This window comes from Hemiscyllium ocellatum, chromosome 13, assembly GCF_020745735.1.
Source record: "Hemiscyllium ocellatum isolate sHemOce1 chromosome 13, sHemOce1.pat.X.cur, whole genome shotgun sequence".
Classification (NCBI taxonomy): Eukaryota; Metazoa; Chordata; class Chondrichthyes; order Orectolobiformes; family Hemiscylliidae; genus Hemiscyllium; species Hemiscyllium ocellatum.
The window spans coordinates 22,012,453-22,035,213 of NC_083413.1; the positions used below are offsets into that span (position 1 = coordinate 22,012,453).

Below are 22,761 nucleotides of genomic sequence, written 5' to 3' on the forward strand. Positions count from 1 at the left end.
CGGGAGTTGGTACTGAAACTGCATGATCATATTGAATGGTGGTGCAGGTTCGAAGGGCCAAATGGCCTCCTCATGCAGCTATTCTCTATATTTCTATGTTCTACATTTCTAAATACTTGAGCAACGCATTGAGATTCCTACTAAGGATCAGCTCAAGAGTCTGCAGTTTACTGGAGTACAATAGCAGCTCTCTCCCTGGCAGGCCATCAAACAACAGCAATCTCTAATTAGCAATTTCCCGTCTGCTAGATCCCAGCTCTGGACACCAAAGCAATTAATCCATGCTGATATGCCCCGTGCAGTACCGAGTGAGTGCTGCACTGTCACCACACCAGATAGAGATGTTAAACCGAGAACCTGTCAGCAGTGTCAAGTAGGAATAAATTATTCCATGCTTTATAATGCAAAGGAATTCTGCATGGCATTTCTTGCCTATTATTTAACCCCCAAACAAGATCACTAAAACAGATAACCAGTCATTTAGTCCACTGCTATGACAGACAAACTGGGTGCTGTCATGACAGTACCTACAGACCTTCACCTAACAGAAAAATACGTTTGGCTGGAGAACAAGCCTGAGTAGGTCTGGTGAGACTTTTAATAACACTGCAGTGTGCAAACAAGTACAGACTGTTCTGCCCACTCAGACTAAGCAGATTGCCTGTCAGCAGAAGGTGTCTGAATATTGTGCACCCAGCTATGTGTCAGAGAAACAGACAGCTGCTTGTGCTGAAAAGCTGCTCAGGGAAAAGGGCAGCAACTTTCACACTGAATTTACATTAAGCAAATTGAGGAAGCAATAACTTTGGCTCTGCTGCATCTTCAAACTTCACTGGGATCACTTTGATTTTGGAAAAGTAAGGTTCTTCTCTCATCTTCAGTACAGAGCTCCAATTTTAACCCAACTACCCAGGAAGAAAACAGAGACAAGTTAGGAATGGGATGACAGTTTGAAATCTTACCCAATCTATTAGGTACAGAGAGTTGAATTGACTGTGCGAGCACTTTAAATTAAAGCCATGATTAGACTTCAGTTAATTCAGGGATTGCACTGAACATAGGGGCCAAAAATTGAACAACATGGCAAGAGACAACCTGACCCAACCTGCCTGTAAAACAACTGCCATTTATACAGCACAATTAATATAAGCAAGTGTTTAGATTACAGAAATTAGATTAGATTAGAAATTAGATTAGATTAGATTACTTACAGTGTGGAAACAGGCCTTTCGGCCCAGTAAGTCCACACTGACCCGCCGAAGCGCAACCCACCCATACCCCTACATTTACCCCTTACCTAACACTACTGGCAATTTAGCATGGCCAATTCACCTGCCCCGCACATCTTTGGAATGTGGGAGGAAACCGGAGCACCCAGAGGAAACCCACGCAAACACGGGGAGAACGTGCAAACTCCACACAGTCAGTCGCCTGAGGCGGGAAGTGCCTGTTCTAAGGCACTTCACAGGGACATAATTAAGGAAAAATTGATACTGAGCAATATAAGGAGATAATAGGTCATGTGATTGAAAGTTTGCTCAAGGAAGATAAGCTTTAAGTAAGGTCTTAAAAAGAAAGGAAGAGGTTGAGGGTGTGAATTCCAGAAATATGGCTTAGGCAACTAAAGGCACATCCCCAGTAGGAGAATGTTTAAAACTGGGCAAGCCAGAGATAGAGCAATGTAGAGATCTTGGAAAGTTGTGAAGACTGGAGCAGATTACCAAAACAATGAAGAATTCCTAAAAAGGGAAACAAGAGTTTAGGTGAACTACTAACTTTATTTCTCTCTCAACAGATGCTTCCTGACCTGCTGCAATTTTCTGGCATTTTCTGTTTGGAATTAGTCTGACTGACGAAAAACAATTGACGTTCAGCATAATTATTTGTCCACACAAGTTCTTGGCCCCACGGACCTGCACTACCATTCAACAAGATCATGGCTGATTGAATTACTCACAGTCTCATTCATCTGAAAATCTTCCATTCCTTAATTACCATGAAACAATTCGCCTCTACCTTCAAAATATCAAAGACACTGCGTTTGCTGAATTTTGTGGAAGAGCGTTCCAAAGACTCAAAACCCTCTATGAGAAAGGAAATTCTGCACATCTCTGTGTTAAATGAGAGATTGGGCGGCACGGTGGCACAGTGGTTAGCACTGCTGCCTCACAGCGCCAGGGACCTGGGTTCAATTCCCGCCTCAGGCGACTGACTGTGTGGAGTTTGCACGTTCTCCCCGTGTCTGCGTGGGTTTCCTCTGGGTGCTCCGGTTTCCTCCCACAGTCCAAAGATGTGCGGGTCAGGTGAATTGGCCATGCTAAATTGCCCGTAGTGTTAGGTAAGGGGTATATGTAGGGGTATGGGTGGGTTGTGCTTCGGCGGGTCGGTGTGGACTTGTTGGGCCAAAGGGCCTGTTTCCACACTGTAAGTAATCTAATCTAATCCCTTATTTCTAATTTTGTTTGGTCACTCCTCACAATCCCCATCCTCGGTATCATCTTAACAAATCTCCTCTGTATTTTTTATAAGGCAACCTTGGACAGAAAGCTCTTACGATATGTCTTACATTTTTTGCACAGAACCTAGACATTTTAAAATGAACAATTGCATTAACTCTTTGTCGGCTAATGATGAACAACTACGACTCTAAACTGCTTACTTCTGTTGTCCCAAAAAACCAACAGCTCCTGTAAGTTTCAGAGTGCATTGCTGCTGCAGTGGAAGGGAACTGGTAAATGCATCTCAGACATCGCAACACCATTCTGTAGCAGAGGCGTCCATAAAGGTGTAGCATCCTAACCTCCCCCCATCGTGTTTCAAGATTACCACTAAAATGTACACACCCTTCCTTAGGTGACTGTTGGGCATAATCATTCATTCCACTGCTGTGTTCCCAGCCATCAACTTTCTGGTTACAAGTTTTTTGGAAAAAAATGCGAGCTTTGCCAACACTCAAGATTAATGATTGTTATTGCTTGATAGGATCAGTTGGGCAACCGTCTGCCACCACGATAGGTTCAATGTGTTCCAAGGAACATATGGCAGGTGAGAACGCTTGTCACTCAATTCTAGCGAGTGGACCCATCCATACTGCAGGAATTCTTGAAGCAGGTGGGCAAATTAATGTTGAAAGGCATCCCAGCTCACATAGCTGGGTGCTTAATGAAGCTCCAACATTAATCTTTTCAAAGGCGCTGGGGACAACAGAGTTGATGCACTGTGCCAAAAACTACGCGGGTGACAGAAAGACCATGAACAGAAAAACACCATAAGATTTTAAGTTGCAAATGGTGGACAACACTAAAATTTTCCTCCAGTGGGTGAAACTGGAGGAGAGATGAACATATGAACAATTTACGTGCAGGATAAAATCAACCTGTCTGTCTGGTGTGACCCACAACCTGCCATTGTTGGTATACCATCATATATTTACTCCCATCCCCATCTACACTGCGGATCTTCTCCAAGAGATACAAGAATTCAACATTCCAGGCTAATGAAGGCAGATGAATGCTTCCTCTCAGTTGACTTGAAGGAATTAAAACTGATCCAGGACCTAGATGGGAAGATCAGATCAGAAACATTTCCCACATCTGGATTAATGAGGCTAGTGGTCTGCACTGCTGGAATGATAGAAAGACCGTAACCTACTGAGGGAAAAATGATTGGATTGAAATAATTTCAAACCCACAGTAATAGAGAAACTTGTGATCTCCACCAATCAAAACTAGTGAACCCAGGGGCTAAACCAATCACAGTGACACTGAACCCTGGAATTCCACCAATCACACAGAGTGATTCCAGAGATTTCACCAATCAAAGGAAGAGTGAATGCACAGAACGCAACAACCACACCAACACTGAACCACAAGAATCCATCAATCATAGTCAGAGTAAATCCTGCAATGGCATCCAGTGTTAGACTGTGGCTTCATTTCCCTATCCTTTACCAACTCTAACTTTTCCCCTTCAACCTTTGGCCTGTAATCTGGCTCCTGGCTCATACAACACCAACTGGTCTTGGGGCAGACACACATAAGGATACAGTGAAAATCAGGATGCTCAAAATCAGGTTAATATTCAGGGAGAACCAAAGATAAACAAGAAAGAGGGCAGGGTCGAGTCAATCTTGTTTTAAACAGGGCTCTCCCCAGTTTACTGAGAACACATCAGCCTTATTCTAGCATCAATTTCATCTGGACTTTTCTGAAGCTGCTTTTGAGAGCATTAAGACTTGGTCAATTTCAGACAGAAATCATCTTTTTAGGGAAAAAAGATCTTAATTAACTTTTAGTATGAATTTTTGGTCTGGGTGAATTCTGTCTTAAAAACATTTTCTTCTAAATTGGAAAATGGTGCCGTGTCTTCAGAGGGATCATCTATTCTGAGAACGATTATGGGACATCAGCCAAAACATGAGCAGCATGTAGGAAAGTGAATTCATAAAATTGTGAATAAACTGCCTTCACTTATCCCAGGGCAAGCCCAGAAAGTAACAATAGCAAGGTGAACACAGTTCAGCATAGGAAACATTAGCATTGTGTTCTTCACATTCAATATTCCCCTTTCCTGGGAACCCCTGAAACTGAAGCAAAATAAAACACAGAGCAGGGGCAAGGCGAGAGGTGGTAAGCAGGAGGGAATAAAGGAATTTGATTGGACAAGCCTGAATGTGCCAGCTCAATGAATGCGTCAATCACATGTCGGCCTGGCACTGGGAAAGTGACTGGACCCAGGAGAACCTCAGAAAGCTGCCTTGGTTTCTCACATGGTTAAACCAACAATACAGTCTGATAAATCAGAAATGGCCGCAGTTCTGGCTCCTGGTATGGACAACACCAACTGTGCTTGGGGCAGCCACATATAAGGATTTAGTAAAAAGCAGGATATTCAAATTCAGGTTAATATTAAGGGAGAAGCAAGCATAAAACAAGAGGGAAGAAAGAGTCAAGTCAATTTTGGTGACTGTCCTCCTCTCCTATATGAAGCTGGTTTGCACCAGAATATTAGCAGCAACAAAGTACCACAAAGATGATGTGCCTTTTGTTTCTTGATGGAGGAGGATGATCTGGCGACACTGTGCATGACAGAGCAGTGATGTGCTCTACATTCTCCTGACTAATACTTAACCCTCGTTTAAACAGTTGTTGAAAATATAATTTGATCAATTACATCAATGCAGTTTGTGGGATCTTGCCATGCCCACACTGGATTCCACAGTTCTTACATTATAGCAATGACATGCAAGTAGTAATGTAAGGAACCTTTGGGCATCCTGCAATGATGGGAAGCAAGTGCCTTCACTATTGTGTCTAAACATGTCTGTAAAGTCCATAATTTACACAACCAGTAGCCACCAAAAGCCCTCAGTTAGAAATATATTAAACACTTACATGTTTCAATGGCATTTCTTGGGTGATGTCTCATTGGATATTTTTATGCTGAGATCCAGTGCGCACCTCTCTCTTTTACAGGTCAGATACAGCTGCCGTTGATGGCTGAATACAGCAGTGAGTATTGTGTATCCTGTAAGACATTTCCCCTTTATCCATCTGCCTTTTTGAATATTCCTGCCTATTGTACCATGGCGACCATCTTAGACTTCCTCCTCCAATCTCAAGTATTCAAATGTTCTCCTGACTGGCCTTCCATCTTCTATCCTCCAGAATCTTCAGTTCAGTGAACACACTTTGCTTGTATCCGAGCGCACAATACCCCGCCCTCTCTCCCCCGTCACCACACTCCCAAACATGCTCACTGACCTACATGGCTCCGTCACACAATGAACATGGGTTCCAAAGAGTCATACTCGACTCAAAACGTTAACTGTTCTTCCCTCTCCACAGATACTTCCAGGTCTGCTGAGTTTCTGCAGCATTTTCTGTTTTGTTTAAGCTCCCACTCTTGCTTTCAAATCCCTCCCTATCTCTGTAACTTGTTCCAACTCTTTACCCTCCAAGATCCCAGTGTCCCTCAAGCTCCGACTTCTTGCTCAACATTATTTACCTTTCTGGAATTCCCTCTCCTCCTTTCGGATGGCAGCACTCCAGCCCTCACTCTCCGATGGAGCTTTTACACACTTGACATAAGAAAACCTTATGGGGCTCAATGTCAACTTTTGTTTGATTATGCACCTGAAAAGCATACTCGGATATTTTGATGCATTAAAGATGCTGTACAAATGCAATTTGTTGTTAGTTGGGCCTCCTGACCTAAATAGCAACATCCATGAAATCATCAAGTCAAAACTGGCAGCTAGCACATGGGGTGGGGGGAACATCAGGACCCTGTAGCACATGCCCAGGGATAGCAAAGTCGACACCATGGGGTCGGGGGAAATTGGTCTGTGACAGCTGGACAATGGATCCAACTCAAAATCAGAACAACTTTACACAATGAAGCATTTGGGCATACAAAGTATTCTTCCATTAAAGTTAACTACAGCTGTTGTAGGGGCACCATGTCTCTTGCATCCTACCTTAATTGCTGTGTTTACATTGTTAGGATTAACTTTTCTTGACCACAGAACCTGACTGCGATTTTCGTTTCCGCAGTCTGCCTGCTGAAGTTGAGTTTACCCAGGGAAGTGCACTATCCCGCTCCCGGATGTGAAAGCAGGAAGCAGTATGAGGAATAAGTCACCTCTGTGGACAATGAGAGACAGTTAATTAACATTTTAGATCGATGATCTTCCACCAATACGGGAATCATATCTGCATGAATGCTCACTGGCCTGGAATGTTGCCTCTCTCTCTCTCAACCGATATTAACAGGGCCAGAGTACATGATTTTTGGATTTTACTTCAAGTTCCCATGTTTTGTTTCTGTAATAACAGAAAGGTGACCAGAAACCCTGGCATTCAATTAACATCTTCAAAAAGGAAATGGAATCAAATCCCAAACGATGGAAAGCTTGGGCATTGGGTTTAAGGTAGGAGAGTTGGGGTTGCAGAATGTGGAGGGGTTCGGATGGATGCAGCTAAATGCACGTCCCTCTGCACAACTAGATAATTAACAGGGCCATCTCGTATTAGTTTGAATGAGATACCTATCGTGGCATACGCATGGACACACAAAGGCAGGCAGACAGACACACAACACACACACACACAAAACAGACAGAGATACAAACACATAGAGATAGACACACAGAGTGACAGACACATACAGGTGTACACAGAGACATACACAGGGGCATTCATAGAAACAGACAAACATACAGCAGATAGAGATAGAGACACACAGAGACATATACACACGCACAGACACCAAGTGATCATGCACAATTCACCAACCTGTACCAAGTTTAAACTTCTGTACAGAAGTATGCAAACAAAAGGATTGCTTTACAAATGAAGCGTGACAAGTCAGTGATCGCAAGCAACTGTCACCCAACACATGACACGCAATACGTACCCTCCCAACAATCAATTATCACCTAGTGATTGTACAAGATATCATTACAAGTTCTTCCATCCTGCAGTTCCCATCTATCTCCTCTCCACTAAATTAAATTTATGCAATGAATACCCTCAGAAGCATGATCCACACAAATTAAATGTGCAAGGTGCACCCTGAATACTAGCACACAGGGCAACTGAATAATGTAAAATAAGGTTCCAAAGCCATGTTAAACATAGACAAAGGCATAACTGGGCCAGATGTGAGCCCGGTACAGCACACAATGCAAACGCTGGCGCAAGGTGCGAGACCTTTGCTGGTTACTGTATATTCCTGGTGAATGTGATTCAGTCTCAATTCCATTGCAGCAGAGATAGTGGGAGCAGAGGCATTGCACACAGTGGATTCTGCCTGACACTGTGGGAGTGAATGGGGCGGGAGAGAGAGAGAGAGAAGAGAAAGGGGGGATAGAGAGAGAAAAAGAAAATGAGTCCATACATGAGAGACAGTGCGAGAACGAGGGGAAACAGTGGTGGGATAAGTGACAAATATAGCGAGGTACAGAAGAGGAGGGAGGGCAATGAGAAAGAGAAAGGAGAAGAGGAGAAAGAAGTGGGAAAAGATAAAGGGAGGGGAGACAGAAAGAAAGAAAGAAAGAGAGGGAAGGGAAGAGAAAGTGGGAGGAGAGAGAAAGGGAAGGGGGAAAGGATTGGGGGAAGGTGGGGTGGTAGTAGAGGAAATGGAGGGAAGTGGAAAAAGGGGGAGGGGGAAGGAGGGAGGAGGGAGGAGGGAGGGGAGGGATGGGGAAGGATGGGATGAGGGATGGGGAAGGATGTGGGGGAGGGATGGGGAAGGATGGGGAGAAGGATCGGTAGGGAGGGTTGGGGAAGGATGGGGGGACGGATGGGGGGGAGGCTTGGGGGGACGGATGGGGGGAGGGAAGGGGAGAGAGGTGGGGGTAGCAGGAACATGAGAAAGAAAGTATGTGAAAGTGGTGTTCGAGAGAGAAGGGAGAATGAGGGAAATGGAGAGACTGAGTGTGTATGCTCGTTGAGAGAGAGTGCAAGTGTATGAAAGGGGAAGGAAATGAGAAAGAAAGGTTTTGAACCTGGAAGCTCACAGGTGTGCACGCTCTATCCGGCTTCCTGTGTTTACAATGTCACACTTTCAGCACCCCCACCCCACCTCGCCCCAATCGCCCCCCCCCCCCCCCCCCCCCCCCCACACACACACACAGCATTAACCAGTTTGAGACCAGTACATGCACTTTGAAGTATATTCTCCAAAAAGTCTTCCAAGGGTTTAAACTGGAAACATGCGGGGAACTGGAGAGAACTGTGGACAAGCGGCAGGGGAAGAGTTAACACTGACCTGCTCTCTTCCTGACTGGTCTCTTTTTGCCGCTACAGAACCTGACTTTGGAGAAGACCCCGAGGCCGTGTCTCTCACACAGGGATTTCTTGGCTTTGTTGGGGCTGCTCCTGCGCTTGGTGGCTGACACTCGGTCGGCGTTGTTCTCTCTCGCCTGCCGCTTCTGCCGGATCAGGGAGCTGGCAAGAGCCGCTGCCATATCCCAGCCTGAGGGGCAGCATTCACCAGACACACAGAGAGATGGGGTGGGGGGGGGGGGGGGGGGGTGGTGAGGGTATCAAAATCAAACCCGGGTCAGGAGTGCAGATTAACAAAAATACATGGAGAAGGCAAACTGCCCTCTTTAAAGAGAAACAAAACTGGGAGTAGGGGGTCCAGTCAAAACATCAGGGATCGAGTCAAAACATCAGGGATCGAGTCAAAACATCATGGAACTCCCTCCCTCCCTCCCACCGAGGACCAGGGACCAGGAACATCCCGATCCCCAGACACTGATGAACAGGAAGATCCCAGCTTTTAGATGCTCCTGTTCGAAGCTCGGAGGTTGCAACGCTGCTTCACACAGACTCCCCTTTGAAGACAAGTCGGAAAAAAAGTCTTCCCTTTCTCTCTGAACAAGTCCAGGGGGTGAATGCCGCTGTTAATTCCAGTAAAAAAGGCAAGTGCAGGCTCCTTTCCTGTGTTCTCGGCTTCTAGCAGTCCGGCTTTAGACAGCGCTGGGCTGGGGAGCACGCTGCTTGCACACCGTTTCGCACAGTCTCCCAAGCATTCCTTATCCAGACCATCTCTCCCGGAACACCCTCCCACTGGCCCACTCTCCTCCAGCTCCTGCTCACGGGGCTGGAACTTCTCGTCCTCCCGGGCTCAGCAACACGGGCAGCCTCTACCGAGAGTCCCCTGTCTCCCAAAGGCAAGACGACCCGTCAGGGAGCATAGGGCAGTTTCCAACTTGGCACCAGCTCCCTGGATATGTCCCGAAGCTGCTCCACATGGAGCCCCGGCTTTCTCAATCCCCGGAGCAGGAAAGGTGCAGGACTGGGTCACTCTCCGAGCCTCCTGCCGCTTGTGCAGCTTCTTCCAAACTGCTACGCAATTGTACGTGAGTGAGATTTGGATGAAGCTTGGAGATCGAAGTAGTGCCAAGAGGAAGGGAGAGGAACTGCGGCTGCGAGCACATGCTCCTGGACTATTCGGATCTATCCTTCAAATAAACCTCAGTGTTCACAGAAACACACACAATATAGAGTGGACACAGAGACACACATAAAATAGAGTGGACACAGACGTACAGGTGTGCACAGAAACACGATGCACACAAAGATATGTACTATACACACAAAAACATGCAAACAGATACAGACTATACACTGTACACACTGCACACACACACATACACACAGGCTTCATGGATACACGTGGAGGCCAACTTAATATGTCGATGAGACAGAACAAAGTAGGAATGTAGGTTGTGTAGAGGGTGCAGGAGACTTCAATAGCACTTTGACAGACTGAAGTGAATAGAGTAGGACATGGTAAATGGAGTATCATTTGAATGAATATGTCGTTATGTACTCGGTAAAATAAAACAGAAAATGAGATTGTTTCTGAAATGCTGGACCATTGTGAAGTGCAGGTCCAAAGGGATCTGGGTGTCCTTGGTCCTAAAGCACTAAAAATGTGTTGCTGGTTAAAGCGCAGCAGGTCAGGCAGCATCCAAGGAACAGGAAATTCAACGTTTCTGGCCAGAGCCCTTCATCAGGAATGAGGAGAGTGTGCCAAGCAGGCTAAGATAAAAGGTAGGGAGGAGGGACTTGGGGGAGGGGCAATGGAGATGTGATAGGTGGAAGGAGGTCAAGGTGAGGGTGATAGGCCGGAGTGGGGTGGGGGCGGAGAGGTCAGGAAGAGGATTGCAGGTTAGGAGGGCGGTGCTGAATTCGAGGGAATCGACTGAGACAAGGTGGGGGGAGGGGAAATGAGGAAACTGGAGAAATCTGAGTTCATCCCTTGTGGTTGGAGGGTTCCCAGGCGGAAAATGAGGCGCTCTTCCTCCAACTGTCGTGTTGTTATGTTCTGCCGATGGAGGAGTCCAAGGACCTGCATGTCCTCGGTGGAGTGGGAGGGAGAGTTAAAGTGTTGAGCCATCGATGACTGTATCGGCGCTGCCTCGTGCTCCCACGAGGAGGTTGAACAGTTCATCAACTTTACCAACACCTTCCATCCCGACCTTAAATTCACCTGGACTGTCTCAGACTCCTCCCTCCCCTTCCTAGCTCGGGCGACCGACTCAACACAGACATCTACTATAAACCTACTGACTCCCACAGCTACCTGGACTACACCTCCTCCCACCCTTCCCTCTGTAAAAACGCCATCCCATATTCCCAATTCCTTCGTCTCCGCCGCATCTGCTCCCAGGAGGACCAGTTCCAATACCGTACAGCCCAGATGGCCTCCTTCTTCAAGGACCGCAGATTCCCCCCAGACGTGGTCGACGATGCCCTCCACCGCATCTCCTCCACTTCCCGCTCCGCCGCCCTTGAGCCCCGCCCCTCCAACCACCACCAAGACAGAACCCCACTGGTTCTCACCTACCACCCCACCAACCTCCATATACAGCGTATCATCTGCCGTCATTTCCGCCACCTCCAAACGGACCCCACCACCAGGGATATATTTCCCTCCCCTCCCCTATCAGCGTTCCGCAAAGACCACTCCCTTCGTGACTCCCTCGTCAGGTCCACACCCCCCACCAACACAACCTCCACTCCCGGCACCTTCCCCTGCAACCGCAGGAAGTGTAAAGCTTGCGCCCACACCTCCTCCCTTACTTCTCTCCAAGGCCCCAAGGGATCCTTCCATATCCGCCACAAATTCACCTGCACCTCCACACACATCATCTATTGCATCCGCTGCACCCGATGTGGCCTCCTCTATATTGGGGAGATGGGCCGCCTACTTGCAGAACGCTTCAGGGAACACCTCTGGGATGCCCGGACCAACCAACCCAACCACCCCGTGGCTCAACGCTTTAACTCTCCCTCCCACTCCACCGAGGACATGCAGATCCTTGGACTCCCCCATCGGCAGAACATAACAACACGACGGTTGGAGGAAGAGCGCCTCATCTTCCGCCTGGGAACCCTCCAACCACAAGAGATGAACTCAGATTTCTCCAGTTTCCTCATTTCCCCTCCCCCGACCTTGTCTCAGTCGATTCCCTCGAATTCAGCACCGCCCCCCCCAACCTGCAATCTTCTTCCTGACCTCTCCGTCCCCACCCCATTCCGGCCTATCACCCTCACCTTGACCTCCTTCCACCTATCACATCTCCATCACCCCTCCCCCAAGTCCCTCCTCCCTACCTTTTATCTTAGCCTGCCTGGCACACTCTCCTCACTCCTGATGAAGGGCTCTGGCCCGAAACGTCGAATTTCCTGTTCCTTGGATGCTGCCTGACCTGCTGCGCTTTAACCAGCAACACATTTTCAGCTCTGATACTCCAGCATCTGCAGACCTCACTTTTTACCTAAAGCACTGAAAGCCAGCATGCAAGTCAGCAAGCAGTTTGGGAGATAAATTGGCTCTCATCACAAGGAGATTTGAGTACTGAAATCAAAAAGATGTCTTGCTGCTATTGTATGGAGTATTGTATACTTTGCCTTCTCTAAGGAAGGATATACCTGCTATAGACAGAGTACAGCAGAGGCTTACCAGATTAATCCTTGGGATTGTGGTAATATTTTATGAGGAGGTCTGCATTCTCCAAAGCTTTGCATAATGAGCTGATCTGATTGAACCTTACAAATTTCTGACAGGGTGGACAGAGATAGGATGTTTTCCCTAGCTGACAACTCTAGAACGAGGAGCACAATCTCAGGTAAGAGACAGAGTGAGCTAAATGGGGATTTCTTCCCTCAGAAAGTGGGGAGCCTTTGGAAATTCCTATCCCAGAGGGCTATGGGAGCACAATCACAGAGTGTGTTTAGGACAGAAAATAATAGATTTCTGGAGACTATGGACATTGAGAGGATATAGTGCAGGAGAATGACATCAAGGAGACAATCAGCCATGATCGAGAATGGGCTAGATGGTCTACTCCTATTCCTATATAGAGACCTCACTGATAGGGTTTAGAGTCTTTGGAATTGAGGACTGTGAAACCTTTGTCATTGAGAATACTTAGGATTGGAGATAGGGATTTGGTCTGTCAGGGATTGGAGTTATAGGGAAACAAGCAAAGTGGAATGGAGGCAGCACACCAGCATGATCTTAATCTTGAATAGCAGACCAGACTTGACATATAGTATGGTCTTCTCCTCCTATTTCTTATATACACAGTGACACACACTGCAGAGAATACACAGGCAGGCACACACTTAAGGGAAGGCAGTGGGGTACTAGTACTGTTACAAGCCAATAATCTAGAGTCCCAGGCTACTGTTTGAGGGGATACATTCAAATCCCATCTTGGTGCAAAAGTGACTATGTGACCAATTGATTGTCATTGAAAACCCATCTTGTCACTAATGTCCTTCAGGGAATGAAATCTGCCATCCTTAACCAGTCTTGCCTACATGTGACTCAAACACATAGCAATGTGATTGATAATTAGCAGTCCTCTCTGAAATGGCCTGGAGAACCAATCAATTCCAGGGACAGGCAACAAATGCCAACAACAATCACAACTCATACAATCAGGAAGAAGCACAGCTACAGATAGAGAAACAAATGCAGCTGGAAACACAGAATCTGATGGTACAGAAACAGGCTATTTAGTCTGGCAGGTCCATACTAGCATTTATGACCCACACTATACACTGATATACACTAAAGAGTTTTACATAGAGAGAATCACAAAGACATTCACAATAAGTACGCTTAGATATTTACTAGCAAAAATTAAAACACATTCACTTAGTCATACATAGTACATCCCTGATACCTGAACCTGGGAGTCAGATGGGGCTAAGCTTGATCTGATCACTTGGATAGGAAAACCATTGGATCAGGAGGAACACCTGTTTCAGACACCCTCTGAAGTGAATCCCCACACACAATGAAAAATTGAGGGTGGAAAACCCAAATTTCACCCAAACTCATCAGCTCGAGACAAGCAGCTTAGTTTAAAATTGCTACAATAGACTTTTAAAGGCACTCAGACAAGCACTCAGCGCTCATGGATTGTTGTTTACAAATCCATCTGCGTGTCAAAGTGACACCCACACACATGCATAGATAATCACTTAGGTTTTTTAATTTTTAAAAAATCATTCTCAGAAGGTGGGCAGCATTAGCAGGTTTACTGTTGATTGTCCATCCTGGATTGTTGGCTTGAATGAAATGGATTCTGGATTCGTGGTGCTGGAAGAGCACAGCAGTTCAGGCAGCATCTGTCCAAGGAGCAGCGAAATCGATGTTTCGGGCAAAAGCCCTTCATCACACCAGATGGCCTCCTTCTTTAGAGATGGCAATTTCCCTTCCCACATGGTTAAAGATGTCCTCCAACACATCTCGTTCACATCCCGCACCTCTGCCCTCAGACCCCACCCCTTCAACTGTAACAAGGAGAGAACGCCCCTGGCGCTCACCTTCCACCCTACCAACCTTTGCAAAAACCAAATCATCCACCAACATTTCCGCCACCTCCAAAAAGACCCCACCATCAGGGATATATTTCCCTCTCCACCCCTTTCCATCTTCCACAAAGACCGTTCCCTCCATGACTACCTGGTCAGGTCCACGCCCCTCCACAACCCACCCTCCTATCCTGGCACCTTCCCCTGCCACCGTAGGAACTGTAAAACCTGCGCCCACACCTCCTCCCTCACCTCTATCCAAGGCCCTAAAGGAGCCTTCCACATCCATCAAAGTTTTACCTGCACACCCACTAATATCATTTATTGTATCCGTTGCTCCCGATGCGGTCTCCTCTACATTGGGGAGACTGGGCGCCTCCTAGCAGAGCGCTTTATGGAACATCTCCGGGACACCCGCACCAATCAACCACACTGCCCCATGGCCCAACATTTCAACTCCCCCTCCCACTCTGCCAAGGACATGAAGGTCCTGGGCCTCCTTCACTGCCACTCCCTCACCACCAGACACCTGGAGGAAGAACGCCTCATCTTCCGCCTTGGAACACTTCAACCCCAGGGCATCAATGTGGACTTCAACAGTTTCCTCATTTCCCCTTCCCCCACCGCACCCTAGTTCCAATCTTCCAGCTCAGCACTGTCCCCATGACTTGTCTGGACTTGTCCGACCTGCCTATCTCCTTTTCCACCTATCCACTTCATCCTCTTCTCCCTGACCTATCACCTTCATGCCCTCCCCCACTCACCTATTGTACTCTATGCTACTTTCTCCCCACCCCCACCCTCCTCTGGCTTATCTCTCCACGCTTCGGGCTCTCTGCCTTTATTCCTGATGAAGGGCTTTTGCCCGAAACGTTGATTTCGCTGCACTTTGAATGCTGCCTGAACTGCTGTGCTCTTCCAGCACCACTAATCCAGAATCTGGTTTCCAGCGTCTGCAGTCATTGTTTTTAACCACCTTGAATGAAATGGGTATCTTACCAGGTCACGCTAGAGGCAGTTCGAAGTCAAGTATGACGGTGTAGGTCTGACATTGCATTGAGACCCACATGAGATAAGGGCAGTATGTTTCCATCTCCAGAGGGAACCATTTGGTCTGTCATTTGAAAGCTTCACCACTTATTTTACTGCAATCACTTTATCATCTTCAGCAATGAGAGAGACATACACAAGAGGCTTTCCCTGGAAATCTGCTTGACTTCATCAGGTCTAGTTCCTTTCCCTAATATTAGAAAACATATTTTTGACTGGATAAAAGTCCATATTGTTATTGTAGAAACACTGCAAGATGTCAGGAAGAACCATTAAATTGAGTTCGACTGGCAAGATTTTACGGAACCTTAAACTAAGCAAAGAAGGGGCTCTTCTAGCAGTATCCCTACCCCCGGACCAAGAAACTCGGGTTCAAGTCTCACCTACTCTAGAGCTATGTCATAACATCTCAGAACAGACTGATGAGGCAAAATATGTTAAAATGTTTGAAAAATATGTAAACTAAGCAAAGAAAGCTTGAAGATTTAATGGCACCTGCTCAAATTTTAATGGAGCATTTCTGCTCCTTAACAATGCAGATTCTGAAAGAGGAAAGATTGAGTGCAAATTATCAAACTGGAGGATCAATGAGGAAATGTCACCTCATCCTATTAATCCAAGGGTAAACCTTGAGTGCTCTCGCAAAAATCTCCTTAACCCTTTTCAATAAATTGATAATTGGCACAGTCCTACGTAAAGGTACCAAACAGTGGTGGCTAGTGATTGGGATAAAATACTACCATGAATTTTCCTTTCTACTAATTTTAAAATACAACCCCATTAGCTCATTATTTAAATAAAAAGCTTCTAAATAACATATCAGTTCAGGATGAGGATGCACCCCAACACTCATGGTGCCCATTGGTTGCAGAAGGTCTGGAGTGTTCTGATGGGCACCGTGCTCTCTCTCTCTCGCCCTCTCCAAGGGCACCAGATTGCAGATGTAACCACAGAATAGGGGCACGCAGGTGGGTACAACAACTCCCCACATGGTCTAGTGCCTGAACCTGTTCCTTATTTCCACTCCTTAAAAAAAGACTTAAACAAATTAAACTGCCCTGGGTGGGGTACTGGAACAAAATCTACCTACAGTTAATAGAAACGTAACCAAAATAAAATCAAAATATCATTATCAGAGAGGTTGATACACCCTAGTCCCTGCAATGGCCAATGATATCTAAAGGGACCTAACCCTAGTGTGTTGGTGGACTCGGTATGCTTTCTCTCAAAGGACACCTGAGTGTTTAAACACAGAAGGAAATCTTTCAGCATCCTGAGTTTATATCACCATTTCATTATATCATGGATTTTCTGGATCTCAATTTCATCTATCGGATTTTACTCCGTATTCCATAATAGCCTTGACCATCAATCATGGCTTTGAAACTTTCAACTGACCAACACGCCACCACCAACTCATTACCATAGCAGGGAAGAAAGTTCCAGATTTTCACTCCACTTTGTGTGTTTCTTGGCTTTATCCCTGAATATGCTGGCTTGAAGTTAAACCTGTGTCGTTTGTTCTGGACCCCTTCCCACCAGGGCAAATGGTTCCTTTCTATCGAGTAAATCTTTCAATCATATTAAATATCTCAATGAGGTTGCCCTTTAATCAAGAAAGGTGAGTGCAGTACTTATAACCTGAAAGCATCCTCAATTAATTCAGTTACAATGAATGAGTGCTAAAATAGTTAAGGTTATTATTCTGGGAAAACTCAAGTTCCTTGCAAACACTAAAGGAAAAGGAGTACTATTTAATCCGATTAAGGAGCTTTTGTTAACAACTGAGTCAACTGAAACCTTTCAATGCATATAGCTTACTGATACAATTTAAGATTTGTTTCCAATACTTGACCTGATATAGGAGTGTTGGAAATACTTAACATGGTTGAGCCTTGTATGTGTGTCCCATATACATTCTGGGAAATGCTTTTAAAATTTAAAGCGAATTTCCATTTGTTTCAATTCTCCAAGTTGCACATGGAAACAGATCCAAGTGTTGTGATGTAGGATTAAATCAGAAAAGATAAATCTGGAAGAAATCCAATCTCCGAGGCGCTGTAATTAATGGGCTAGTTTCCAAGTGCTACCAGGCAACAATTTTGCTCAGTTCTGTAGCAGAGGTTGATAGAGGAAGAAGGGGAGATGAGATGATAAAACCAAATGCATGTTTCCAACTTGTTGAATCCAGGTATTTACCATCTGCCAGTCAGTAGTTAATGGTTTGCCGAAGATGTGAATGCCCTGCGAACTGATTGCTGTAGAAGTATTAGCTATTAAACAATGAGAACAGAAGTAGAAGAGAACAGAACCCCTCAAAATTGCTCAGGTTTTTCATGAACAAGATACAGAGTGATCCTATGAAGGGAGAAAAATGTAGCAGTATCCTACAATATGCATTATGCAAGAGTGACAAACTGAGAGTGGCAGAATCCAGCTGTTAGATGTGATGGTTAAAATTTTTTGAAATAGACTACTACAAATCCTGCCCATTCAGCTAATGGGAGAGTGAGCACTGTAAAATCAGCATCTCAAAGCATATGTCTAGACAATAACAATTCAGACACAAATCACAGGAAATGCATCAGTGTCACTTTTGGCTGTGACAATAACTGGGACACCTTCAAACTCTGCAGACGCCAGAAGGACAGCCAGTGTTTCTGGATGAGACAGCTTCCCAAAGATAGAAGTCTGTGCTGCAAATCTTGACCAAGATGGCCTGCAGTTAAGACACCCTCCCCCATCAACCTGCAATAATTTTGTGGCCACCATATCAAAGAGGAAGCTTGAGTTATTAATGATGAAATTGGTAATGGGCAAAAATGGTAATGGGCTTCCGTGTGAGAAATCATCTGGGAAATAATCACCTCAACACTATAACATTTCAATTGGACAAAAAGTGTCAAATATCTGGTAATGCAAGACTGGAACTTTAATAAAATGGCAGAAAACTTTGGAACAGATCAATTGCACAATGCTGAGGAAACTGGTGGATAAATCACAAGTTTATATGGATAAGTCAAAATGTGTAAATATCCAAAATCGAAAGAAGAAACCCTAAAAATTGGAAGCAAGAGTGGCCTACTTTGTGTACAAAGGCAAATAAAATATACATAAAAGTGTTTTCAAAATTAGAAGTGTGCAATATCACGCGCAATAAGTCATCCAGTAAACAAAGAGAAACTAAGTAAAATTTTAAATTAAGTTTAACTACACTACAGAGATGGTAATGCTTCAAGATGGTATCCCACCATCTTAAGGGCAATTATGGATAGGCAATTAATGCTGGCCAATCCAGCGATGTTCACATCCCACAAGTGAACAATAAAGTAAAAGGCTGTTGGATCACAGACAAGTGTGGCCAGAAATGGAAAAGGTTTTCCATCTTGCAAGGAGTCAGAAAACCATCAACAACTCATAGGACCATTAAAATATGCTCAGAGTTTTTCCACACAGAGAGTGGTACGTGTATGGGATGAGCTGCCACAGGAAGTGCTGGAGGCTGGTACAATGATAACATTTGAAGACATCTGGAATGGGTTTATGAATAAGGAGGGTTTACAAGGATGTGGGCCAAATACTGGCAGGTGGGACCAGATTAATTTAGGACATGGACAAGTTGGACTGAAAGATCTGTCTCCATGCTGTTTAACTCTACGACAAGCTAAAAAGGGCACTAGAGACAGTGACATTGAACTAGTGCTTGTCAGCAGTGTCTATCTAGGAATATAAGGATCCATGGATAGCAATACGTGTTGCTGCTAACAATGACAATGACAGTCTCCTCACTGGTCTCCACATGTGCACGAGGCTTTGAAAAGGAAGTAAAGTAAAATTTATTTCTAATACGAAACACCTCATTTACCTAGATAATCTCAAACAAGTGTCGACTTGGTGGTGATTGGCTTGAGGTTTAGAAAATATTGAACAGACCAGATTTCATTTATCTGGGCTACTTATTACAAACACACAATCAAGTTTGCTTCTTGTGATAGGGCAAAACTAGGTTGGCTGTTCTAGTTTCACTAACAATTGAGCCATGGGCTCAAGGAAGAGCCTGACAACTCTTGCAGTGCGTGTGGTTCGACTAAATTCCTTTGAGCGACTGCTGATTCTCCCGAGCCGCAGATCATTTCTTACAGTGGGTTAAATATCCTGTTATGTAAATCTAGGCCAACGTGACCATCTGGACTGGTTTCAATTGCCTATGTGGGTCGAAGAGGAAACTCCCAGTTCGGTTTTCCCTCATTGTCTTTCACAGACAGCAGATGGGGAATGTATGTTTGTAATGCACACAGATATAGGATAGAATGTGTGGGCAGTAACTCTTGTCATATTCCCAGGCTTGAATTTTCTGTTCAATTGGAGGTTATCTGTGGTGGGGACTGCAAAACCTGCCCAGAGATGCTGCTGTTATCACAACAGCACCACCCAGAGCAGGCATAGTGTCCAACCTACTAGGATTAATATTTGAGATGTAATCAAAATATCATCCTCATTACTTTCTGTGGAGGGGGGGGTGGGAAAGGGGTCAAAACTCTGCAAGGCAAAACAATTAAATCTCAATTGATGTTTCCCACTCTTAACTATGGCATAATGACAGAAAAAGGCTAAAAAAAATCCCTCTTTGACAGAGTCAGGATTAGATATTCTGTTTGTAAGGCTACAAACCTTCTGACAGGCACTTTTCCTGATGAGGAACTGTGCAGAAATGATCCACACTCGAAAGAATCAATTTTAATAGGTAGTTGTAATTGAGTCAGTTCATTAGATTCATTCCAGAGATTCATCTATCCAACCCAAACTTGGGGTCTGCTACATAGGTGACACCTTTGTCATCACAAAACGGAACAAATTAGAGGAAACACACAACACCATCAACAATATTCTGACAGGCATAAAATTCACAAAAGAGGAGGAGAACGACAACTGACTCCCATTCCTAGACGTGACAGTTGAACGTACAGTTAATGGAGAACTTCAAACCAGCATCTACAGAAATACTTAACGTCAGAAGCAATTATCCCAAACCCACAGAGCTGCACCAGGACATTATTTCAATGAGCTACGTCACTCTGCAGGACCCAAGAACTAAAAAAAAGAAGAAAAGTATCTATACAATGTTTTCAAGAAAAATGGGTACCCAATATACACAATCTGCTGATTCCTCAGGAACAAACCCAAACAAGCAGATATAAAGCAACCGAGAACCAGAGCTACATTACCTTACATCAAAGAAATATCAGAAATGACTTTCAGACTGCTCAGGCCCCTTGGCATAATAGTAGCCCACAGACCTACCAAAACACTTCAACAGCAACTAATGAACCTAAAAGATCCATTAGATATTATCAGCAAAACTAACGTCATTTAGAAGATACCATGCAAGGACTGTAAAAAAACACTACATTGGACAGACTAGCAGGAAACTTGTCACCAGGATACATGAACACCAATTGGCTACCAAAAGTCTCAACCCACTATCACTAGTTTCTATACATATAGACAAAGGAGGACTCTGCTTTGATGGGGACCCTAGGACAGGTGAAACAAAGACACGCATGAGAATTCTTAGAGGCATGGCATTCTAACCAGAACTTCATCAATAAACACATCGATTTAGATCCTATCCACCTTCCCTTGAAAAGAAAGAACAGGAAATGACATCACCCACCTTAAGAAACCAAGACCTGTAGATAGAGAGATGGGACATACCAGGAGTGCTTCACCAGAGAATCTCACTGATGATGTTACCTAGTCATAGTGATGAAACATCTGAAAATAAACCTTAGTAGCTCAGCGAGCTAACTTAAAGACTTATCGTCAACCTGAGCTACAAATCTTCTCAAAAATTGATAAGGGGTTTGTCTTACAAAGACAGATGGAGCAGTTTATGCTGATACTTTCTGGAGATGAGAAGAATGAGAGGAGATCCAATTAAGGTACATGAGATGTTAAAGGGGTCAGACAAAATGGATGTGGAGAAATATTTATTCATGTGGGTAATCTGCAATAAGTTATCATTTTAGGATAAGGACTAGAGATTATAGAGGGAAATTATTTCTCCCAAACGGGCATGAATCTATAGAATTTACTAACCCAGAGACCTGAAAATGTGTTGCTGGAAAGGCGCAGCAGGTCAGGCAGCATCCAAGGAGCAGGAGAATCGATGTTTCGGGCATGAGCCCTTCTTCAGGAAATTATTTCCTGAAGAAGGGCTCACGCCCAAAACATCGATTCTCCTGTTCCTTGGATGCTGCCTGACCTGCTGCACCTTTCCAGCAACACATTTTCAGCTCTGATCTCCAGCATCTGCAGTCCTCACTTTCTCCTAACCCAGAGACCTGTAAATGAGACATTTAGTCAATTTAAGGAGGAGATTGACAGAATTCTAATTAGGTTGAAGGCTTCAGGGGAGCAAGCAGGAAAGTAGAGTTAAGGCCAAAGTGACTTATGGGTGGCACAATGGCTTAGTGGTTAGCACTGCTACCTCACAGCACCAGGAACCTGGGTTCAATTCTAGCCTCGGGCAACTATCTATGTGGAGTTTACACTTTTCCCTGTGCCTGCACGGACTTCTTCTGGGTGCTCTGGTTTCCTCCCACAATCCAAAGATGTGCACTTTAGGTGGACTAACCATGCTAAATTGCCCCATAGTGTCCAAGGATGTGCAGGCTAGGTGGATTAGCTGTGAGAAATACAGGGTTACAGGGAAAGGGCAGGGGTGTGTGTTTGTAGTGGGATGGTCTTCGGAAGATCGGTGTGAACTTGACAGGCTGAATGGTCGTTTTCCATATTGTAGGGATTCTATGATATCAAACATGTCCATATGAAATGGCAGACCAGGCCTGAGAAGCTGAATTGCAGATTCTGATTCCCACTTCTGATGTTCTTAATGTTCAATGCGATGTCTTATTACACTTTCCTGGATTAGTGCACTGCAAATCATAACCTACTATTCTCAGAGCTGTGACAAAACTAAATATAAAAGTACTCAAAATTTCCCAATTTACCCGTCTTTTTGAACTAGGTTAACAGAAAACAAGGAACAGGTTTCTGTTCTTGACGAGAAATACTATTCAAATAAATCAATTCTAGCTACTGGTAATCAATGATTAATAATATGCAACTCTACCAATTAAAACTCTAACCTCTTGTTAACTCTCCCTACACGCACATACAGGCACACACTGAAAATACATGGGTGTCATGGCTGAAGGCAAAGACTGGGTAGGCAGTTCTATGGCTCCTGTCCAAGGGCTCATTGGGTTGATCCTTTGGCTTGTCAGGACTTATTGTTCCTCAATCTTCCTTCTCCAGGTACTTTCATTTGCTTTCAGGAAGCACAGAATGACTGGTTCAC

General features: G+C 44.9%; 1 protein-coding gene across 3 annotated transcripts in view; it reads right to left on the reverse strand.

The window, feature by feature from the left end:
- LOC132821803 (fibroblast growth factor 12) overlaps positions 1-22,761 on the reverse strand; it is a 366,432-nt gene that overhangs the window by 153,470 nt on the left and 190,201 nt on the right. Inside the window, exon 1 of one of the 3 annotated variants that reach the window (XM_060834610.1) lies at positions 8,773-9,001. The exons of the other annotated variants lie outside the window; for them this stretch is intronic. Within the exon in view, the coding sequence (XP_060690593.1) occupies positions 8,773-8,971 (199 nt within the window). The 5' untranslated portion in view covers positions 8,972-9,001. Of the gene's footprint in view, positions 1-8,772; positions 9,002-22,761 lie in introns of those variants that run through there. 3 annotated transcript variants of the gene reach the window in all.